This window comes from Physeter macrocephalus, chromosome 8 (genome assembly GCF_002837175.3).
Source record: "Physeter macrocephalus isolate SW-GA chromosome 8, ASM283717v5, whole genome shotgun sequence".
Lineage (NCBI taxonomy): Eukaryota > Metazoa > Chordata > Mammalia > Artiodactyla > Physeteridae > Physeter > Physeter macrocephalus.
Window position 1 is genome coordinate 5,663,653 of NC_041221.1, and position 22,640 is coordinate 5,686,292.

Sequence of the window (22,640 nt, forward strand, 5' to 3'; positions counted from 1 at the left end):
AGAGACCACAGCAGTGAGAGGCCCGCGTAAAGCAAAAAAAAAAAAAAAAGGTTCCCTGTCCACCCTTCCCATCAGCGGCGCGAGGAACGTAAGGCTGAGATGAATGCTTATCAACCTACCTGTGCAGTTGTCCACCTGCCCTCACCCATGCGCCGTGGGCAGGGCTTCTGTCCCCCTCACTCATGCTCCTTCTAAATCACACCAAGCCAGTGGGGAAAATCCACTAGGATGCCACCACTTCCTAGGCCATAGATTTCTACTGACTTAGGGATTCTGCAGATGTGATGCTTTACCCCAGGAGAACCACCAGCAGGGACGGCGATGCCTTTGGCTGAGAAGAACTTTGGTTCTCTTGCAGGTGGCAACAGGTAAGTGAGTGACCCCTGAGTCTACCTGTGTGCATGGGGCTTCCCTATCCTGGGTCTTCCTAAACCGTGGTCCTGCACTGCCCCCTCACATGGCATGAAGCGCATGTTTCAGAGGTCAGGCTGGCATTTTGCTAAGCCTGCTTTCTAGACTAGAAGGCAGACAGTTGGAATTCCCTACTTTGCTCCAGTCACACTGGCCATCTTGCTACTGCTCCTATATGCCTGCCTCAGGGCCTTTGCACTTGCTGTTTCCTCTGCCCAGAACACTTACTCTCCACATACCTGCGGACCAGATCTCTCCTATTTTTTTCCAGTCTTTGCTTAAATTTCATCTTCTCCCTGAGAAATTCCCGAACACCCTAGTTTAAGTTGCAAACCCTCTCCAACCTGGCCAATCCCTGACCCTTTACCTTGGGTTTTCTCCATACCATTTATTAATGTTACTTACAGTCTGTCTAGGCCCACTGGGCTGCAAGCTCCATGAAGGCGGGATTTTGTCTCTTTTCTTCACAGCTGTATCCCCAGCGCATAGGAGAGTACCCGGCACACCGTAGGCTCACTAAATGTTCACTGAATGACCGACTGACTGGCTGAACACTGGTACCCACCAATTGTCCTCCATTAGATTGTAGGAAAGTAGAACTTATTTGGGGCAAAGGAAATGTGAACTAAAGTTTTCAGCTGAAATGGAACTGTAGAGGGCTCAGGAAAACTACTTGGGGAGGAAAAATATCATAACTGAACGTAGAGAGTTTCATGGAGGGTTGACTCATGAGGCGTTAAACCGTCCGTAAAACTTGTCTTCTCTATTTTTTTCCCCTTCATTACACAAAAAGATAAAAAAAGGATGGATAAAAGGCCTTTCGTGCAGAGCTGAGCGTAGCACCCTCATGTAAGCGAGGCACTACTACAGCTTCCTTGTGTCTCTGGAGAGAGTATCCCCATACGCACACGCGCAGCGTCCCGTGTCCCTCTAGACACGGGCTAAGACATAACTGCTAGGGCAAAGCACGAAAGAAAAGGTATAGAAAGCCAAAGTGGAGAGCAAAGCGGGCTGGGGCTAGAGCGAGAACAGCAATTAACCCAGACTTTAGGCCAACACGGGGCCCGCCCCCTCCACCCCTCCCTGAACCTTGCCCTCAAAATTCATGGGACAAAAACAGAAACAAAACTGAATTCCCTGAAGTTCCAGGCTCACAGGAACAGGCAGTGGAGTTTTTAGCTCATATGCGTGAGCTTTTGGAGACCTGGGCCTCCCTAAAAGCAGAGGAGTCAGGATCTGTGGTCATCGGTCACCACGGGTCACCTCCCGTCTCCGTCTGGTGACTAAGGAGGTCACGGTAGCTTAGAGCGGAGAACCCCCCTGGCTTCCTTTGCTCCTGGCCAGAGGCAGCTCTCTGGGGGGGCGGCAGAGGCAATCTGTGTGGAAGGGTACAGACAGCTCACAAGTTCCAGATTCGTTTTCCTCTACAAGCTTGTGATTCCAAGTGTTGTCAGCCCGTCCTCGGCCTCGGTGAAGAGACTGTCTCAAGAAAACCCTGGTAGAGGGTACCAAAAAGTAACCCAAGAGTGGTAACTGTTGGTCATGTGATCCATTTATCCGAATGGCTCCTCCTCCCCAAGGACAGGCTCTGTGAATGGGAGGTGACTTCCGGAAGGGTACGTTTTGGTGGTGCGGCAGGGGTCAAACTGAGAGGAAATACTCCCTGAGGCTTCGACCTGGCTTTGGAGTCCAGGGCCCCAGCAGTGCTAGCTCTGGGAGGACAGGCAAGGCCTGGGGGAAGGGGGCATCATCCCAGAGTCCACAGGCTCCACCTGCTGCATCGGGCTGCCTGGGCGTTCCTGGTCTCCCCACCAGGCGTTCTGACACCCCTGCGGGTCTCCACTCCCCTCCTGCACCCGCACACACCACGCATGAAAGGCAGAGGCCCCGAGCCTGTTCAGAGAGGGCTGCGGTAAACCGAGGGCCCTCTGGAGGTTGGGTGGTGCCCCAATCGATGCTGGGTGAATGAACGAGTGATGAATGAATGCATAAGTGAATGAGCACCCCCTTCCGGAGCTAGACTTACTCTGGGATGCACATCTAGCAGTGGGCAGGATGCCCCATTCCTCTTCGTTTTTAACAAAGGGTAAGGAAAGTCCCCTCCCATTCCTAGAAGCCCTCCTGTTGGTCCCTGGGGGAGCCAGTATCTGATTCCCATCTCCTCTCATGTCACAAATGCCCACTGAATTCTGGGCTGGCCTCATGGCAGCCGGAGACCAAGGGGCCAGCCAAAGTCCTCACCCAAGTTCTTGAATAGATGGCTAAGCAGGCTTTGGCTGGTACAAAAGGACAGTGGCCCTCGGGCCACTCACAGCTCTTGAGCACTTGCCAGTAAGAAAGCCAATAGTGACTAGTGGTTGTTTTTAACAGGCCATTATCCCTACCTCACACCATCCAGAGAAGAAGCTGGCAGATTGTTTTAGGGATGATGGCCTCACTCATGCTAACTTTTATCCACTGTCCACAGCTGAGTAGGAGCGTTTGTGGGGCAGGGGTCCTCCCCGCTCAGTTACTTGAAGGGGCAGTGGCTCTCTGTCTGGGACTCCCGAAGAGTCACAGCACGGTGATGAAAATGCTGGTCCCACTGCTCGCCACGTAACGTTGGGAGGGAAAGTTCCATTTATCCCAAGACACAAGTGCCCCCTCTTCACCCTGATGAGCGCATCTGAGACAGTTCCGGAGTGAAGGACAAAAAGGCTGTCAGAACTTCCCTCCAAGACTCTGGCACCATTCTGCCATCCCAATCCTTTCCAGACTGGAAAGCAACAGGCCTTCCTCCTTCTGTCTTTACCTTGGGACTCTGCCTCTGAAAGGCTGGCATGGTAGGACCAGCCTCCCTGCTCTGCTATGAATGCAACAGGACCAGTGTTTTGAACTTTCTCTCCTTTTCACACCGTCAACAGTCCCTCTTCTGTACGAACACTCTGCTGTGTGAAAGCATAACCTCCACTGGGTGAGGGCGCCCTTGTAAACTGCAGGTTATGCTTTGTCTTTTCCCAGCCCGAGGGCCACCCCCACTCCCTTCCCTGTCTCTTCCCCACCCTCAACTTTTATTTTTTTTTAAACCACTTCTGCTTCCTTCATTTTCTTTGCAGCTGCAGCCCAAAGATATAGTAGAGCTACTGTATAGGATTTTGAAAGCAGGGCCTCTGAGAGCTTTCCAAGCTCCGTACAAGCCGGTTATTCTCTGGCTTGTTTTCTTTGGCTTCAGGTTAGTAACACAGAATGAGTCAAACAGTATTAACTTTCAACAGGGAAGTGGTGTGGTCAACCCAAGCTGTTTGCGGCTAGATTGTGAAGATAGGTAAGTAAGGCAGGTAGTGAAGAACAGCTCATAAGCCTGCGAGGAGGCAAAGGAGAGAGGCAGCCTCACTCAGAAACATCCAGCCATGAGGTCAACAGGACTCAACCCATCTTTTTTAAGTTGGCTGAGGAATGAACACTCAGGCCTCCGGCTGGCCAGCTTCCGGAATTTGGCCAGGTTGGGGCTCTGTAGCTTGCACAATTGAGCACTTGTGGGTATAAGGATGACTTCTTTCCCCTCGTCCTTTCTTTTCCTTCCTTCCTTCCTTCCTCCCTCCCTCCCTTCCCTCTTTCTTTCAAATGATGCCAACGTCATGGGAAATCTAGTTAGGATGATTTGCTCTCCTTATGGCATGTCACTCTGGGTGGACCTTTATCCATTTCTCTCCCCTGTTTGGGGTGTGAGTAGCTGTGCCTTCACCCCTCCCTCCACCTGGCCCTCGCCCATCTTCTTAGCCCTGGATCTGGTTCCCGAGGTGGATGGGCTGGCTGCAAAACAGGGGCTCTCCTTCTCCAGGTTGGGTGATGCACTTGGCGGGGGGCGGGGGGTGGTGGTGGGGTGGGGTGGGGTGGGAGGGTGGGGGGGGAGGAGTGGAGGTGATGCAATCACTCCTACAGACATTGAATCTTACTTTTAGAAGCTGATAAGGATCTTAAAACCATCAAATCCTCTCTCTCTCTTGTTCTGCAGAGGAGGAAACGGAGGCTGCTGAGCTTTGCAGAACCAGCCGGGGCCAGGATCTAGGGCTCCCAGCAATCTTTCCATGCGGCTGCCTCTCCCTTGCCCAGGGCTCAGGATTCCTCTTACAGCTCAACAGAGTGGCTCCGAGAACAGCTCAGCACTCGAGACTCAAATTTCAGCAGTTTCCAGTGCTTTCTCCCTGTACTTGGCTACTTATTTGAGACTGGCTGAATCACCCAAGGAATAGAACGAGTTTCTCCTCCCAAGCTGCTCTGAGCAGCACCTCCGCGGATGAACAGGACAGCAAGCCGGCCTCCGGAGCCTTGCAAGTTTCCCACCTTGCAGCAGCTGCAGGTTTTGACTCCTCCTGGGAAACTGGCACGAAGCCTCAAGGGTGTAATATTTCACCTCCTTGCAATCTAATCCAGAAATCTCAGGCGAGCAGCATATATAAAAAGCCACGGGTGGAAAAAAAAAGAAAGAAAGAAGGACTCAGCAAGCTGCCCTGCAATCTTTGCAATTCTGCCTAAGCCTTTCATGGAAAGAAAATGAAATAATACAGCTGGAGAGGAAAAACTGGATTTGGTTTTGGAAAAGAAATAGATATTAAAATAAAACTCAGTTCTCTTAATTGTCAAGGTTGCCTTTTGTCTGTTTGTTTCCAAAATGCCTAAGGGGTGTATAACAGTAGGAAAGAAAATATTAAGATATTTTAAGGGCAAAAAGTAAGCTTTCTGAAAGTATGGATTCACAGTGGGGCTGATCAAAATGTCTCTATTTTTCTCTATGGTTTTCTTCTCATCAATCCTGGAAGAAAGTATGAGATGAAATGTACCTTCAAGAAACCAATAATTATTTTATTTAAGATCCCTGAGATTTTTGTACGATATAATAGACACAACAACAGTAAAATTTCCTGATTGTTTTTCTGTTAATCTAATTACATATCTCTATATTTCTATTTTTTAATAGACTGTTTACAAAGCACCTTGATATCTATTATCTCAGTTCATCCAAAGCAATCCTATGCATTAGAGCTCATATAATTATCCCCACCTTATAGATGACTCAGTGGAAGCTTCTAGATGCTAAGAATCCTGGCAGATCACACAGCAACGTGTTCAGTTGTTACGAAACAACTACCTTTTGATAAAATCTTTGTTTGGGAAAAGAGATAAAGAAGCAGGGCCATATGGTGAACTTGGTTTTGCTTCAGTGAGGAGAATATTGGTGACGTTGGCTCCGGAATTCAGTATTTGGGGTTAATAATAGGTAGGGTGGAAGGAAAAAGAAAAAAACCCTCACTGTATTGTATATCCTGAGAGCTCCATCTGCAATGATTTAAAAAAAAAAAAATAGGGAGTATGGGGTCAACATGTACACACTGCTATATTTAAAATGGATAACCAACAGGGACCTACTGTACAGCACAGGGAACTCTGCTCAGTGTTATGTGGCAGCCTGGAGGGGAGGGGAGTCTGGGGGAGAATGGATACATGTATATGTATGGCTGCATCGCTTTGCTGTGCACCTGAAACTCTCACAACGTTGTTAATCGGCTATACTCCAATATAAAATAACAAGTTTAAGAAAAAATAACTTGGCAATGGCAAGTATTTGGCCTCCCACTTGGGCAGCATTCCAGTTGCTTCCGCGGTGAGGGCTATGGGATGTGGGAAGGGGGCCCACCTGTGTCCAGGGCATGTGCTTTAATAATAACAGCTGATATTTAAGGGGTACCTCTGTGCCAGGCACTATGTATCATCACATGTGTTACTTAATTCAGTTAGCACAAGAATCCCCCAAGACGGGGACATCTTCTTCCTGGTGTTACTCCTGAGGAGACTGAGCTTGGGGAAGTTAATCTGATCACAGTGGAGACGTGACCTTGAATCAGGCAGTCAGCTCTCTAGACGGGCCCGCCAACCACCACTCCAGCCTGCCCCTCAGGCTGTCTCATTTAATCCTCACATCCCGCAGCAAGGTAGGTGTCACAAGCCCATTCTACAGATGGGCAAATTACGCAGTTAGTAAGTAGCAGGGCTCAGACCTGAGGACAGGTTGGTCCAGCTCCAAACTCCTCTTTCACTCCCTCAAGCTCAGAACTCTCTGCTTCATTTCTGAAACTTGGGGCTATGCCCCGTTACCAATGCCAGAAATGAACGAAATGATGTGACTATGGATGTTTCTCCTTAGCTCTTTAAAATGAGTGAATTGGAAATACCATAAATCCACTTCAGAGGTAAGTAAAAATAAGGTGATACCAGGAACAAATCCAAAGAGGGCCATAAATGTATACAGTTCTTAAGAGCTTAGTTATTTCAGATATTTACTTTTTATCTCAAATGACCAGAAGGCTGACTTCTAAGCCATGGTGAACAAAAACAAAAACAAAAACAAACAAATGGGATCTCAAATGCTCGACATTTCAGTGTATGAAAGTACCCTGAAAGATTCAATTAACAGGCTGAGTTTTAGTCAGTACTTGCTTTAATGAACCCTGAGTATATGTAAATCGTGGAAGTACCAAAGTAATGTATTGCCACTAACTTACTTTAGAGGGGTCTACGGAGTTGGAAGACTAATTCACCTGTGTTCCTTAAAAAAAGGCAAACAGAAAAGAACTTTGCTTTGGGCACTTAAGTGTCTTTTACCTTGGCTTTCATCTACAAATGTGTAGGCAGAATATTTGGCTTGGCTGTTGGGAATTTTCCCAGTGACGATGCATAACTTACTTGCAGAAAGAACTCACTGCAAATATACCACGTGTAACTCAGAATATGAAAAAGGCATTTCACATCCCATGTCAGTGTCTGTGATGCGTCTGATAACACAGCTGTAATGCTCAGTAATAGATTATACCTCATTTACCCCTTCTTTATCGTCAGCTTTTCATAGCAAAAAAGCAAACCTTTAAAACAAATTGTTTATAAAGGAAAAGAACATGGAAAAAATGGGAGAACACAGAAATTGCAAGCTAGCTCAAATGAACTTAAACACAGATCTAGGGCAAGGGGGTAGGTAGTTTTACTTCACTTACTTAAACTTAACCTGCGTTTTTTTTTTTTTTTTTTTTTCTTTTTGGTGGTGGTGGAGTTCTATCAGACCTACTGGATCCATTTCTTACTAATGCCTTTCTTAGCTACATGCCTTACAGGGGAAAAATACAAGCCTTTGCAAAAACTCAAGTAGAGTTTTTTTTGAAAAATAAAAACTAGAACGTGGTTAGAGTTTAAAAAAAATTCCAAGTCCACCCCAAAGCCGACAAGCAGACGCATTATAATGCGCTGTGCCCACAGCAAGCCATCTGCAAGCTGTGGGTCCACCCCCCCGCCAGGAGAGTTTCGCACACAGAGATGGGGCCCATCTGGCTGCGCGGCACCCAGGGTTCCAACACGCTTAGGTGCTTCCCAAAGTGCAGCCAGATGACAGCACGGACCTCAGCGGAGCTGTTCCCCCACCATCCCAGGTCAGAGGCCACTCCATCAGGTCACAAGGTGCGCAGGCCACAAACGAGGCACTGCGCATGCCCAGAAGGGTTTCTGACGGTGAAAGGTGGAAGCACGGTCATTGAAATGTGCTACTGAATGTCTTTGGGGAAAAAGAAGAAAAGCCCTAGCAAACCCATACCAAAAAAGAACAATCCAAAAAACCCAAGGCGAATCTAGAAAGACACATTGGTTTAGGAACCTCAGAGTGGCCGAGTGTTTTCTATGCCCGCAAAGCTTGGCTGCGGCTAACGGGTCCAGGCACCACCCACCCCGAGGTGAGTTGCATGCATCTGACGCGAGAATTCAGACCCCAAGAGACTCTGGCACATTTCATGTCAGTTTTCTAGATCAGTGTGGAAGAGCCTCTCCCAAGCTGTGTCATGCATGTATCTGAAAGGACCCAGATGTTAGACCTCAAATACTTTCGATGTTACTCAGGCAGGATTTTTCCCCCTGAGTTTGTGAAAACAAAGTTCAACCTTTGAGGGCAAAGCCATTTGCCCATGAGGGACTTAGGAACGGTGCCCGGAGTGTTTCAAGGGTCCATAAAAAATGCCAGAAAAGAAATTTTACCGTGTCTAAATACAAAAGGAAAACAAACAAAAAAAAATCAACATTTATAAATGTTTAATTAAGTGTCTAAAAAAATGAAACATTACGGCAACTTCATGAATTTTTAAACTTAGGAATCACAACTCTTTTTTGTTTAGAGTTTTCTCATTTCCAAAGGACTCCAAGACTCAAGGTAAATAACTGTTCCATCTCCTGAACACTGATGGTGTGCCAGACATTGGTTCAAAATGTTCTACCAAGACTGTCGCGTTCAGGCTCCCCGCCCTGGGAGGCTCGTACAGCCCCTGTCCTTGTTCTAAGGAGGCTCAGCCAGGCTAGCATGCACCCTGGGCATGACCCACAGAGAAAGCAAGTGCCAAAATGGGGATCTCAACCCGATGGCAATCACTGTGTTGATGGCAGCAAGATCAGGGCTGCAGGGAATTCAATGAGTTACTCATCGCCAGATAATTTCAACACCAAATGATAAAAGCCGTTCAAAAATTTAGAGCAAAAAGAAATCTAACGTAGGGCCTGAGTGTATATGGATATGTCTGATGTGTGAAGGATACACCCCTGTGGAAGGCGGCCCACGGGGGGTCAGCCTCTGAGGGGCACTGTTTGTGGGGCAGCCCATGGCTTCTGTTTTTCTGATGATATTTTGTTACCCCTTCAGTGCGGACTAATTTAGATATTATCTCGTCCCATTGCCTGGTTGGACAGAAGAGGGAAGTGAGGAGAAGTACTTAAGGTAACTGCCTGAGTTCACACCCACTGGCCTGGTGGCACCAGTCTGAAACCCAGGTCCCCCAGTTCAGGATCTAGAAAACTTTATACATTTAAAAAAAAAATAAATTTATTTATTTTTGGCTGTGTTGGGTCTTCGTTGCCATGCGTGGTTTTCTCTAGTTGCAGTGAGCGGGGGCTACTCTTTGTTGCGGTGCCTGGGCTTCTCATTGCGGTGGCTTCTCTTGTTGCGGAGGATGGGCTCTAGGCCCGCGGGCTTCAGTAGCTGTGGCATGCGGGCTCAGTAATTGTGGCTCGTGGGCTCTAGAGCGCAGGCTCAGTAGTTGTGGCGCATGGGCTTAGTTGCTCCGCGGCACGTGGGATCTTCCTGGACCAGGGCTCAAAACCCATGTCCCCTGCATTGGCAGGCAGATTCTTAACCACTGCGCCACCAGGGAAGCCCTACACATGTTTTAAGATTACGAGATGGAAGCCTAAATGCAGACAAGATTTTTTTTTTCTTTTAGCACTTCATATACTAAATTCTAACAAGGACTGTGATATGTTAGCTTAGATCTTGACTTCCCTGGTGTGGCATTTAAAATATTGATATGGGTTTGCAATGGTCCGGATGGAAGGAGATATGCAAAGTCATGGTTTAAGATTCATTCCATGTTTCTTCTCTCCCCCATGCCCGCCACGTTAGACTGAGAAGGTACCTAGATCATTTCGTTGGGTTCTCATTGGTACCTGGAAGGAACTATTTTTCCTTCCTTTCTGTAGCAATACAAATGCCACCTAAACATCTTGGTGACTTCTGTATAAGACAGGGCTACTTACCAAGAGGTCACAGGCCTGCCCAGGTCTCGGGCGAGCTACTAAGGGGGATGATGACTCCCTCCAGGGTCCTTTTACACACCCCTCGTCCAAGGGACCCTTTCAGACCTCAGCCTGGATAAGTCCACTAAAAACTCAAGGGTCATGGAAGTCTTTATGTACATAAAATTCTTCTTGGTCTAGTTTGATGTCACTAAGCATAAAAACCAGAAAGACATTCTAAAATTCATTGGAAACATTTAGGCAGCATCATCAGTGCTTTAACAACTGCTTTTGCCAAGTCATCAGGTAGTTGGGGAGTTTAGCACAGTGGAGATTGTAGCACCAGTGGAAGTCACCCCAGAATGTCTATCTTAGCAATGAATTGCCCTGCACAGTGGGGAGGAGGAATATAAGTAGAACGTTCTACCTCTTTGACCCTCCGTCTCCTACTTTATATTTGGGTGAGAGGGAAGAAGGAATTCTTTCCTTTTCTTTTGGGGATCGCCATTGCATCTAGAAAGAATGAAATTCCAAATCCGACCTTTGAAGGATCCAAGGAAAGGGGGATGACGTAGATCATCGTTCATGACTTAGAGGACACGCGTGAAGCAAATCCCAGCGAACGAAGTAATCGGGGATGGATAATTACAATCCTGAGGTTACAGATCCAGAAAACTGCCTGGCATTCCGCTAACAGGTCAGGAGCAAGGAATGACACACATTTGCATCCTCCTAACAGGCTCCACACTGTGCACGTGGGCCCTCTAGGAAGCTCTTTGCCGAAGGGGGAAATGGACTTGGACGGTTCACCTGGTGGTCATTTTTGTCACATGACTCATCTTTCCTGCCTGCCCGCACCGGAGGGAGAGGTTTATGTTGGGCAGCATCCCTGCTTCAGGCCCCCATTGATGCCAGGCCCCCAAGCAGACCCTGGTGAAAGACGGGGAACCAAAAGTTGGCACATGTGACAGCACGGCTGGTACGTTTCACTGCAGCACCACCCCAGGGAAAACGCTGATTCCATCCCTTCAGTACAAAAATGACAACTGCCGAGGCTATGAGGCTCTGCTTTCTCCAAGAAAACTGTATTTGAACCAGAATTTTATTGATAAACTCTCCTACTAAAACAATTTCTGCACAGAAATTTCAACACAGTAAAGCTCAAGTAGCAGTTGGTGTAGTTCTTAAAACAGACTTTGGCGTCTGTGGCCTGCAGTGTCTGGACTGCTTCGTTTCAGTTCTGGCTTACTAACTGTGTAACCCTGGGCAAGGGAATGGATTTCTGTTTGTGTCAATTTCCTTACCTGATCTTGCAAAAATTATGTCAATTACGGTACGCGCAGCACTTTGAACAGTGTCGGGCAAACAATTAGCGCTGTCTGAGTGTTAGGTATTATTATTATTTTTAGGCATTTGTATTATTGAGAGGAAATAGCATTTTAAAAGAGAACTGTATGTCAGTCAACCTCCAGAGCAATCCATAAACATCTCTGCTCATCCCACACTTTTCTGGACAAACTTGATTTCAAACATTTTTAGGTCCATTATCACCATAAGTTTATAGGTGCCTGTCGTGCATTCATTCCTCTTTTTCACTTGAAACACGACTGTCATAAACAAAGATCCTATTTCTCCTCTCTCTGTATATATTATAGGTTTGCTCTTTACTTTCAATATCATAGAAGAAAATTATAGTCGTGTGATGTACTCTCAACAAAGTCCTTAACAAAGCAATTGAGTGATGGGGAATTGAGCGTATTTTAAATCGACCTATTTTAACTATAACTCCCCATAAAATAGTATCATAGTCAGTTGGCAAAAAGGCTAATGTCCCAGAAAGTAGCATATTCCGAAGTTTTTAAGTAACGGCTCCACCTGGCTTTCCGTTATTCTGAATCTCAAGAGCTCAGACACAACAGTTACTGTGAAGGGCTCCTTTAACCTGAGGGCAGAAGTTGTCCCAGAAATGGCCAATATTTGTTTTATGAACCTTTTCAATTTTTAATTAGTTACTCAGTGTTCCAGATGTAACGGATACCTGGCCAGCCAGATGATGGCTTGTGCCATCAGAATGACTGTCCAGTCCACGACCCACACCTACTGAGACAACTTCCCCACTCCCCGGCGCCCCATCACCGGGTCAGTCGTTGGGGTCCCAACTACTCCTCACCCCTCATTAGCAAAATATCTTCCTCTACAGCACTGAATTAATTCACGCATTCAAATTATTTAGTGAAATATCTACAGAGAATATGCTTCGGTATCTCAATATTGTCATATTACAGACACATGGAATAAATTACAGGCACATGGGTTGAGAGCTAGAGTTTTCCGTTAGATCCCCTGAAATAGTAAAAAAAAAAACAACAAAAAAAACCCATAAAAACAATCTCAAATATCCTTTTCTTGAAAACTCCTTTCACTCTATCCTTCATGCTTAAAGAGAAGACTATCTTTTAATATGTTGACAAGCTTCTAAATGTTCTACCTCCAAACTGAAAACAGATCCCACATTGCTGCTTGCAAGAACTATCCCAGCAGGAGATACCTTCTGATGGTGTTCTTTCTCCATAATAAATTTAATTTTTCAACAATTAATAATTTCTCTATTAATCTGAGATGTAAAGATAATCCTGTGCAATGTGGGAAAAACAAGTTTTGACTCACTAAGAGGCAGGTCAGTTACTGTAAAAGGGCAAGTAATCATCTGAAATGAAAAATATTTTCAATTCTCTTTGGAAGACACTTTTTGCTACAACTCCACCACTGAAAACCAGGAGGATGGTTGGGAAACATCAAGTTATCCCATCAGCCCAGCCAGCAGACTAGCTGTGGCATGTTTCTTAATTCTTTGTCCTTTTCTTATTGACCTGACTGGCAGGTTGAATGAGATAAGCTTTCCTTCTGGTTTCGCACAAATGGTTTAAGTTGAAGGCTCCGTGCCTGCAATCAAGTGCCAACAATTGCCCTTTCCAGACAATCTTAGAGCCGGGACAAATGTGAGAAGTCATATAAGCCAACACCTCGTTTAAAAAATGAGGATACCGAGGTTGGGTCAGAGAGCCTAGAATAGATGAGGTGTAGATGGTGTGGTATGGATGGGGAGGTGAATGCATGAACGGACAGGCGGATGGATACGAGTACAGGATTAGGCGTCAGGAGCTCCTCATTCTAATCCTGGCTTCATCACCAACTATTTCTCCCAACCTAAGCAGATCATTTCATTTCTCTGGGGCTGCTTTCCCTCATCGATGAGGCAATTAGCCCCGAGGCCTCTTTCAGGTCCCTTTTAGCTCTCAAAGTCATTGATTTCATGAAACAAAAGAACTTTTCAAAACTATTCAACTTGGTGATGCTGGGACCATTTTGCCAGAATCACCCAGAATTCATAGCACCATAATAATGACAGAAGGGACTTGGGAGGTGTTATTAATCCATAGATTTGACACTAATACTAATTTCTGTGCAATGACCTCTCTTAAAATTGCACTAGAAAGAATAAGTCACTATAGTAAAGACATGGTAACAACCAAAGTATCTATCAACAGACGATGAATAAAGAAGACGTGGCACACACGCGCACACGCACACACACACACACACACACACACACACACAGGAATATTATTCAGGCATAAAAAAGAAATCCTGCCATTTACCATTTGCAACAACATGGATGGCCCTTGAGGGCATTATGTTAAGTGAAATAAGCCAAGCAGAGAAAGACAAATACCGTATGATCTCACTTACATGTGGAATCTAAAACAAAACAAACTCACAGAAACAGAGAGTAGATTGGTGGTCGCCAGGGGTTGGGGGTGGGGAAATGGGTCAAAGGGTACAAACTTCCAGTTATAAGATGAAAAAGTTCCGGAGACCTAATGTTCAGCATGGACTATAGTCAACACATTTTTGACCAGAGACGTGTATTATGGCCACAGGTGTTAGTTTCTGCAAAAATCCCCCCCGTCAATAATGTGTTAACAACAAAACTGCCAAGAGGGTAGATCTTAAACGTTCTCAACACACACAAACAAACTGTCACTATACGACGTGATGGATGTGTTAACTAATCTTACTGCGGTGATCATTTCGCAATATAAGCATATATCAAATAATCATGTTGTAAACCTTAAACTTATACAATGTTATAAGTCAGTGATATCTCAGTAAAGCTGGGGGAAAATTCTGTTAACTTTCTCTAAAAAAAAAAAACAAAACAAAACTGGCTGAGAGCAGAGTTTCATCAAAAAGAAGTAGTTCCCACCTTGAATCAAGACGTTCAAGTAATCATAAGAAAACAGCATGCCTTTAGGCCTGCCTTGCTTCAGAGAGTGAAAAGTCAGCATTACCTGAGTCACCCTGGGAGACTGTGTGCATCTGACTTTTGTGTAGAAGTCCCTTGTGAAATGGAGACTATCTACCTAGGCCTCTAACACCTCTTTATATCACACGTATACGTATTCATTTAACTTAATTTGGTTTTTAAGTTAATTTTTTCCTAGACCCCAAATTCCATTTGGCAGGAAAGACTCTGTAAAAATGGGTGCCTTCTTGGAGCAAATCCCTTCTGCCTGCTCAAAGAGCCCTTCCCAATAATGACTGTTTTCTTAAGTCATAAAACAGCAGGAAGCAGAGTCAACTGTATATACAGGCGGGCCATTACAATCGCATTTTTTTCCCCTCTGACTGCCAGTTCTTAAAAAGCCAAGCGGCCATCATTTGTTTTCCAAAGCTCAGCCACCATTAGTTCTTTGAATGTTACAGGAAATACTGCCTGTGGGGCAAAAACTGCCCATTTTTATGCCTGAGAGAAGAGGGGCAGTGGAAGGTATACGGAGGGGTCTCCTGGTTTAAGCTTCCTCCTCCAGGCAGGTCTGCCTTTGAACTGTCCCAGAGACGGCTATTGCTTCTATTGTTATTTTTTTTTTAATGTTTTTATTGAGGTACAGTTGATGTACAATATTGTATAAGTTTCAGGTGTGTAACATCGTGATCCACAACTTTTAAAGGTTATATTCCACTTATAGTTACTATAAAATATGGGTTATATCCCTATTGTACTATATATCCTTGTATCTTATTTATTTTATACGTAGTAGTTTGTACCTCTTAATCTCCTACCTCTATCTTGCCCCTCCCCACTTCCCTGCTTCTGTTTTTAAAGATAGGGAACCTACAGCCTCCTGAGTGAGCCTTTCTGGAAGCTTAATTACCCTCAAGGTCAATTGCCTTACACCCCACAACTGCCTGCTCCCCAACCCCATGCCTGCTGTAATCTGAGCCCGCTTCCTCTTAGGTCCTCTGCAAGCACCAAGGTACCTGTGTTGTGGTGTGTCTGTTATGTTTAACGCAGGGTCACTAGGAGTTTTCGATTTGCCATTCCTACTTTGGAAACCTCCCAAGTTGGGTTTGGTTGGAACTGTGTGTTTCTGAGCCTGTGGTTTGCTTTTCACACAGAAATTGGAATCAGGGGATGCTACCAAGTCCCAGAGTTTCCTGAGTCCGGATATGGCCAGAACATCTCCAGGCACTTAAAGAGAAAAATCTGCCAGGGGGAAATGAGGTCAGAAATAACGGGAGTCACGGAGCAGGCAAATGGCACCAAGGAGATGGTGAACGGACACCATGTCCTGGGGGTCAGGGGGGTTGTCCCTGGTGGATGTGGTGGTGGTTCTCTGCTGGGTTCTGCCCACTCTGGGGTATGGGGAAGGTTGAGGCGGCACCCAAGATGGTTCTAGCGGGTGATGAAGATGCCATGAGACTGTGGCCAGGACTGTTGGAAAGGCTGCCATGAGCTGCGGTGCTCACAGGATGACCTGCAGACAGCCACGCCCCAGGGGCGACCTTAGAGCCCCCAGAGGCACCAGGCAGGTCCCCTGGAGGAATGGCTCCGGGGTAGGGGGGCAGAGCAGCAGCCAGAGATGCAGGCAGGGAGGCTCTGCTGGCATTTCCCGAGGTCATTCTCTGTGCCGGGCACACGGCATTGTCTCATTCAAGCTGATAGAGAAGCTCATTATTATCCCCATTTTACAGATGAGGAAACTGAGGTTCAGAGAGGCTCCATAACTTCCTGAAGGCTTAAGAGCCTCAACCGGAACTCCACTTGTTTGCCCCAGAACCCAAATTCTTAACCACTTCGTTTTACGACCTGTCATCCCTGCATCTCAACTTGCTGGCACGGTAGGAAGCCCTGTTTCTGACACCCTCAACCCCACCCTTTATAAAAATTAAGAGAGAATATTAATTTTCCACCGGGGGCATGACACGGTTAGGAGGCATGCAGATGCTGGGCGGGGGCTCCAGTCAGCTCCACAGATCTGGAACTGGAACCCAGCCTCCATCCCAGGGAAGGGTGTGGTTCTGGAAAAGTGTTACTGTGTGTTTACTCAAAGATAGTCATTAAGTCACCGTGAAGACATTTTTCTGCAGACTAAACAACCCCACTCCTTTTATAAAAAAGCTTTCCTCACAGGAACTATTTTTTTTGTACCCTCTTTCTATATTTACTGGTTTTCTCTCAGGCACTCTTCTCCCCTCCCATTCTCTATTTTAAACAATCCTGTAATAAGATTTTGATCTGTGACACAGAAAGGAAAGGGTCATTTTCATAGATTTCATCTCCAGCCTCCAAGTGAATAAAAGGCCAGCGTCGATGGTGATCAGCCCCTTGTGGTCCACTCTGACCCTCTGGCCTCTTTCGACCACCTCTGCCCCTGGCCAGTCTTCCTTGAACTTTACCACGTATTTGGTCCTTAGGCCCATGCAGTCCTGAAAGGATTCTGACATGCAGTCGAGTCAGCCTGATTTCCTTTTGCCCTCCAAGAAGATGCTTCAAAAAAAGGAGCCCATTGCTCAGAGACAACTTTGAGGAGTGAGAGTGTCAAAAGAAAACTCCTTCCTCCCTGCAGGGGTCTGACATTTCCCTCTGGCAGAAGTTTTAGCCACATCTGAGGGATGCTGATGGAACACAAGGGTTCTGGTGCCTGAGTGTACCAGCTGGGAGGGGAGGTGCCAGCCCCGAGGGGCGGCCCACTTACTTCGAGGTTCTCGGGGTCCGTCCACTGTGATTTTGATGGCTCTGTGGTAGGTGGCGACTTGTGGTGGGTTTGTGAAGACGGTGATGGTCAGAGTGAAGCTCTTTCCTGTTGGAACACAAAAGAGCAACGAAGAATGAGGCGACGGCCTGAATATATCTGCTGGGTAATTCAAAATTAATTTATGATTTCCAGCCCTCACACTGGAAAGGTGGCAGAACTTCAGCACACACTACTGGTTTTTCCAACACTCCTCTGAGTTTGACTTTGCTTAAATTTTGGAATGTACACCTACGTTGTCTAGATGTGACACTTCCCTTAGTCACGTGGCTTTTGCTGAGTCATGAATAACACAGGATCAAGAGAGATTCAGATGTGTTTTCTTTCAGGTCGGGACCCCAGGGACACAGGAGCAGATTGGCAGCTGTCCACTCCTTGCCCCCAGGTCCTCCCTTTTAATAAGCTCAGAGCAAAAGGAGGAAAAGAAACCATTTCTGTCTTTGCCCTCTAACCTTGTGCGTACCTCCAAGGATTAGGAAAGATAGAATTCCTAAGTTTGAGGCTAGGCTAAATTGGAATGATTCTCTCTATGTTAAAAATACTAATTGCTGGTTGATTCTAAATATTGTTTTGAAAGGCCAGATGTTATTATAGGCACTCATGGGGTTGGCCAGACAAAATTTATACTCAATAAATGGATTTAAGGATAGGTAACTGACAGATTGAGATTCAATGACAACTGTTAGCATAAATAGGCAGATGGATTTCCATCTAAGCATTTTATACATACTTAAGAAATGCGAGCATGTCTTCATTGCATAGGTCGAATGCAATGCTTTTAATAATTTTTAAAAATTGTTTTGAAATATATAATTTATAATAAAAGTGTTAATATATAAATACATTAGTTACTTAAAAGCATTTCTTCTTTGTCAAGCAGTTCAGAGAATGCCCTCTGGTTTTGAATTCTGGCTAGCTGAACTGTGACAAGTCACTAGCCCTCCCTGTGCCTCAGTGTCCTTACCTGGAAGATGGGTACATATAACTTGTCCTACCTTACTGAATTTGGGGAGAGGCTAAATGAATTAATATGAGTAAAATCATTAAAATAGCATCTGGCACATGGTATTCAAAGGTGTGTTTTGTGTGTGTGTGTGTGTGTGTATGGGGTAGGAGAGAGAGAGAGAGAGAGAGAGAGAGAGAGAGAGAGAGAGAGAGAGAGAGAGATAGAAGATTTAGGCTCCTGTACAAATATTTGACCTCTCCAGATCTCAGTTTCCTGGTTTGCAAAATGAAGGCGTTCATGGGATACATACAATGTCACCTTTAACTCTGATTTTATCTTCTTTTTTTCTTTTAAGATTTTTTGTTTTTTTTTTGATGTGGACCATTTTTAAAGTCTTTATTGAATTTGTTACAATATTGCTTCTGTTTTAGGTTTTGGTTTTTTGGCCCCGAGGCATGTGGGACCTCAGCTCCCTGACCAGGGATGGAACCCGCACCCCCTGCATTGGGAGGTGAGGTCTTAACCACTGGACCACCTGGGACGTCCCTGAGTTTATCTTCTAGATGAAATCCTGATGCCCGTCTCCATTTGTAGGCGTGTGCCTGCCCCAGGGGTGTCTCCCCTGCTGTTTGCAACTTCAGCATTTCAGAGAGTCCATGAAAACACTATATTTCCTTCCTAGGGCCGCTGTAACAAACTACCACAAACTGGGTGGCTTAAAACAACTGAAATTTACCGTCTCCTAGTTCTGGTGTCCAGAACTAGGAGACAATAAACTGAGGTGTTGACACAATTGCGGTGTCGACGGGGCCGTGTGCTCCCTCTAGGGAAGAATCCGTCCTGGCCTTGTCTGGCTTCTGGTGGTTCCCAGCAATCCTTGGCATTCTTTGGCTTGTGGTAGCATCACTTCACTCTCTGCCTCCTTCCTCACGTGGCCTCCTTCCCTCTCTGTCCTCTGTCTCCAAATCTCCCTCTCCTTACAAGGACACCAGTCATTGGATTTAGGGCTTACCCTACTCTAGTTTGTCTTTATCTTAACTTGATTACATCTGCAAAGCCCCTGTTTCTAAATAAGGTCACATTCTGAGGTCACCCACAGACATGACTTTTTAGGGAACGCTATTCAACTCAGTACAAACACCAAATGTCATAGCGTTCCAGTCTGGGCAATACAAGTGACAACTACTCTCTATGTACCTGTGGGTTTTACCCCCAAAACAGTCCCGCTCCTGTGGTGGCCCTCCTACAACCATCCTGTTCTTGTTTTTTTAATTTTTAAAAACTTTTCATTAGAGTAAAGTTGATTTACAATGTTGTGTTAGTTTCAGGTGTACAGAAAAGTGATCAGTTACATATACACACACTTTTTCATATGTATTCTTTTTCAGATTCTTATCCGTGATAGGTTATTACAGGATATTGAATATAGTTCCCTGTGCTCTACAGTAGGTCCTTGTTGTTTATCTATTTTATATATAGTAGTATGTATCTGTTAATCCCAAACTCTTAATTTGTCCCTCCCTGCCCCTTTCCCCTTTGGTAACCATAAGTTTACGACCATCCTATTCTTGATTTCCTAAATGACAACAAGAATCATTGTCTTCCTAATGTTGGCCTTTTCAGGTCTGTGTAAAACTTACAAGTTTTCAAGCGCTTTCCCATATGCTATTTTATTTGGTTCTCACAACACTCTCATGAAATAAACAAGACAGATTTTATGGTCCTTGGTTAATAGGTAGCAAAGCTAAGGCTCAGAAAGGATGAGTGGTTTGTCCAAAGTCACACAGCTTGGATACATGGAAAACCCAGATCTCCAGCTCCGTGCTTCACATTATTGTCATGAGGTCCTAAATCTCTACCTTCAAACTCAGTGGTACCAGCACCAGTGATCCAGACTCGTGGTACCTTTTCCATGCTCCGCCCCTGCCCCCAAAAGCGAAAACAGTCCTGGTGACACTAATGTACCCAAACTGTACTCAACAGCTAATTGAAAGCCTGGGTTATAGTTCAAAAGCAGTTTCTAACTGAGCTGAATTTGGGCTCCTGGCGTTTTACCCTGGTCACCCACAGACTGGCCTACTGAATCGGGAAGGAAATTCAACCAAAGTGAATATTGGTGAAATCGTTGCTTGTAATTATAATGCTACTATTTTATGCCCATGATTTTACGTGCAGTCAAGAAGTGTCTGTCCAGCAAAAGCTACTAGGTGGGGCATTTTGGCCATAGTAACTGTGGTTCACGAAGGTGGGGTATTCCGGTTCGCCTCCCGCACAACGGGCTGTTGTTTACAGCTTTCAGCACCAGGACATGTGCTTACGACCTCATAGACAGAGGCAATAAGAGATGTCATTTTGCTCATAGGTGTGTGCGACATTTTTCCACTCCAGAAGAACTCTGCCTTCTGCTTCCTTGTATTCTTCCGAGCAGACCTGGCACCAGACTTGACACCTGGGGACAGCCAGCCAGTGGGCACACTGAACCCTGGGAACTCTGCCCTCTGCCCTGGCCACGCCCCGGCCACGCCCCCGCCACACCCCCGCCACGCCCCGGCTTGTCCCTGCCGAGATGCAGCCCTTCTTAGCCAGCACCAGCAGCAGTGGTAGCTGCGCCTAGAGCATGCGTGTTATTAGCCAAATTCCGTCATCAAAATGACCTACGGGCCTGGTATTTTAAGTGCGTGGGTGTGGAGAGCAAAAGCCTCTCAAGAGTTTTTTCTCAGCAAGCTGTAGCCAGGCTAGTAAGAAGGTAGAGGAGAGCAAAGGAGGACGGATCGCCTAAGTAACCACCGAAATCGGCCTTTTGGGACCAACTGCAGGGTTGGGAGATGGGGCTGCCGTAGAGAGAGCTGATGTTCCCATCTGTAGCCTGAGCGGCTCCTTGCCTGGAGAGGCCGGAAGGCTCCTTGCCGCCCTGGATTTGGCCCATGGGGTGAGCAGAGGTGCCCCTGGCTGTGCTGCTGAAAGACTGCAGCCCTGGGCTCCCCAGGGGGCAAGCTGCAGGGTCACAGGTGCCCTGCGTGGGGATTCACGACGGAGGGAGCTAAGGAAAGGGGGTCACCGAGACCTTCCTTCTCCTGCTCACGGAAACCTCACCCAAACAGCATCATGAGCTCTGGCGGGAGGTGTGCAGGAGGAATGCTATTTAGAAGCACAAACAGCAGGACTGAATAAGAAGGCGGGAAGAAACAGTGGAGGAGAGAAGGGCTGTCTTGACTTAAGCCTGGAAGCAGCAAAAGACAAGAACTTGATTATACAACCCTGTGGAAGTGCCAAGGCATGGGGCGCTAGTTAACAGTGAGGACTGCCTGGGCTCAGACCCCAGCTGTGCCCCTTGCTGGCTGTGTGACCTTGGGCAAGCTACTTAACCTCTCTGGGGGCCTCGTCATCTGTAAAATAGGGGTGACAGCAGTCCTTCCATCTCGTAGTGCTGTTATGCAAATTAAATGAAATAATGCATCAGCAAATATCAGTTTAATGATCACTAAAGATGTGACAAACATGATCCCACCAAGACCAGAGCTGTGGGCAGTCCTGTGAGGCGCAGCTGGTGGTCAATCGACGTTGAGGTTTGATGGTGGGAGGTGAGGTGAGCCTTAGCGTGCGGTAGGTGGTGCCCATGGAGCCCCTCCAGGCCCATCCCCTCTTCTTCAGGAATGTCAGCAAACCCAGGCAGAGAGCAGAGGGTAGCAGGCAGGCAGCAGCATGGGGCCCAAAGACCCATCGGGAAAACTGCACGTTCCCCTGGAACTTCCACTTCAATGTCAGTCCTACGCCCACCAGCTGGCGACCTTCGTAAGGCACAGTTGCAACTGGCTGATCCACTTTATAAACAAGCCGGGTCAAACGCTCCCCTCAGAGCACGTGTGGTCCCCCTCGATGCCAGTGTGTTCATCCACATGCCAGCGCAAAATCCTAAGTGCTTTATTTAGTTGGGAGGAAGGTCACGGGGCGAGTCTTCCTGGATATTTGCTGCCATAACAGACTCTCCAGGGTGAGGCAGTGACAAAGCCCCAGGTCTGTGCTTTCTTAGGCCCCACGTTTACAGGCCCCGGGGCTGGTGGACTCTGGCAGCCGGCTGTGGTCTCCTAAAGCCACGGCTGGATGCTGCAGTTCCGCAAGCGCCCAGGGCACCACGCCACTTCCTCACCACATCTGGGAAGTGGTGAAACCTCAGGATTGCTGCAAACGGGCAGCCTGTTCCCCAAGGGCGAGGGTGGGGAGAGGGGCAGAAGGTGAAAAGGCGATTCGAGATCATCTCATGCCCTTAGAAGTGCGTGCCTCGTCACGTCGCGGCCACGCCTTCCTATGGCGATGGGTGTCTCCCTCCATCCTCTTGTGATCGCCCCTCCCTGAGTTTGGTTCACGGGTAGCCAAGCCCTTTGCGCTGGCTCCTCAGCCATTGGGTTCTGTTTCGGTCACTCCCCTTGGTGAAGGTTTGGACCCATGAGTCATCTCAGTTCTCCCTTTGGGTGGCATGGGTGTGAACCCAGCTTTACTAAAGGGTAGGATGGGCAAGGCTTTCTCTTCGTGAGGAGCGTTACCGAACCCCAAAGAAGCATGATGCCCTCACGCTATTTTTGCACTTCCTTTCCCCAGATGTCATGGTCCCTTTC

At 46.6% G+C, this 22,640-nt stretch overlaps 1 protein-coding gene across 4 annotated transcripts in view; it reads right to left on the reverse strand.

Annotated features, from left to right (window-relative positions):
* RUNX1 (RUNX family transcription factor 1) overlaps positions 1–22,640 on the reverse strand; it is a 246,861-nt gene that overhangs the window by 50,616 nt on the left and 173,605 nt on the right. For all 4 annotated transcript variants that reach the window (XM_028492634.2, XM_028492633.2, XM_007127982.4 and 1 more), the window contains one exon: positions 17,025–17,129. In XM_028492634.2, coding sequence (XP_028348435.1) covers positions 17,025–17,129 — 105 coding nt within the window. The remainder of the gene's footprint in view (positions 1–17,024; positions 17,130–22,640) is intronic.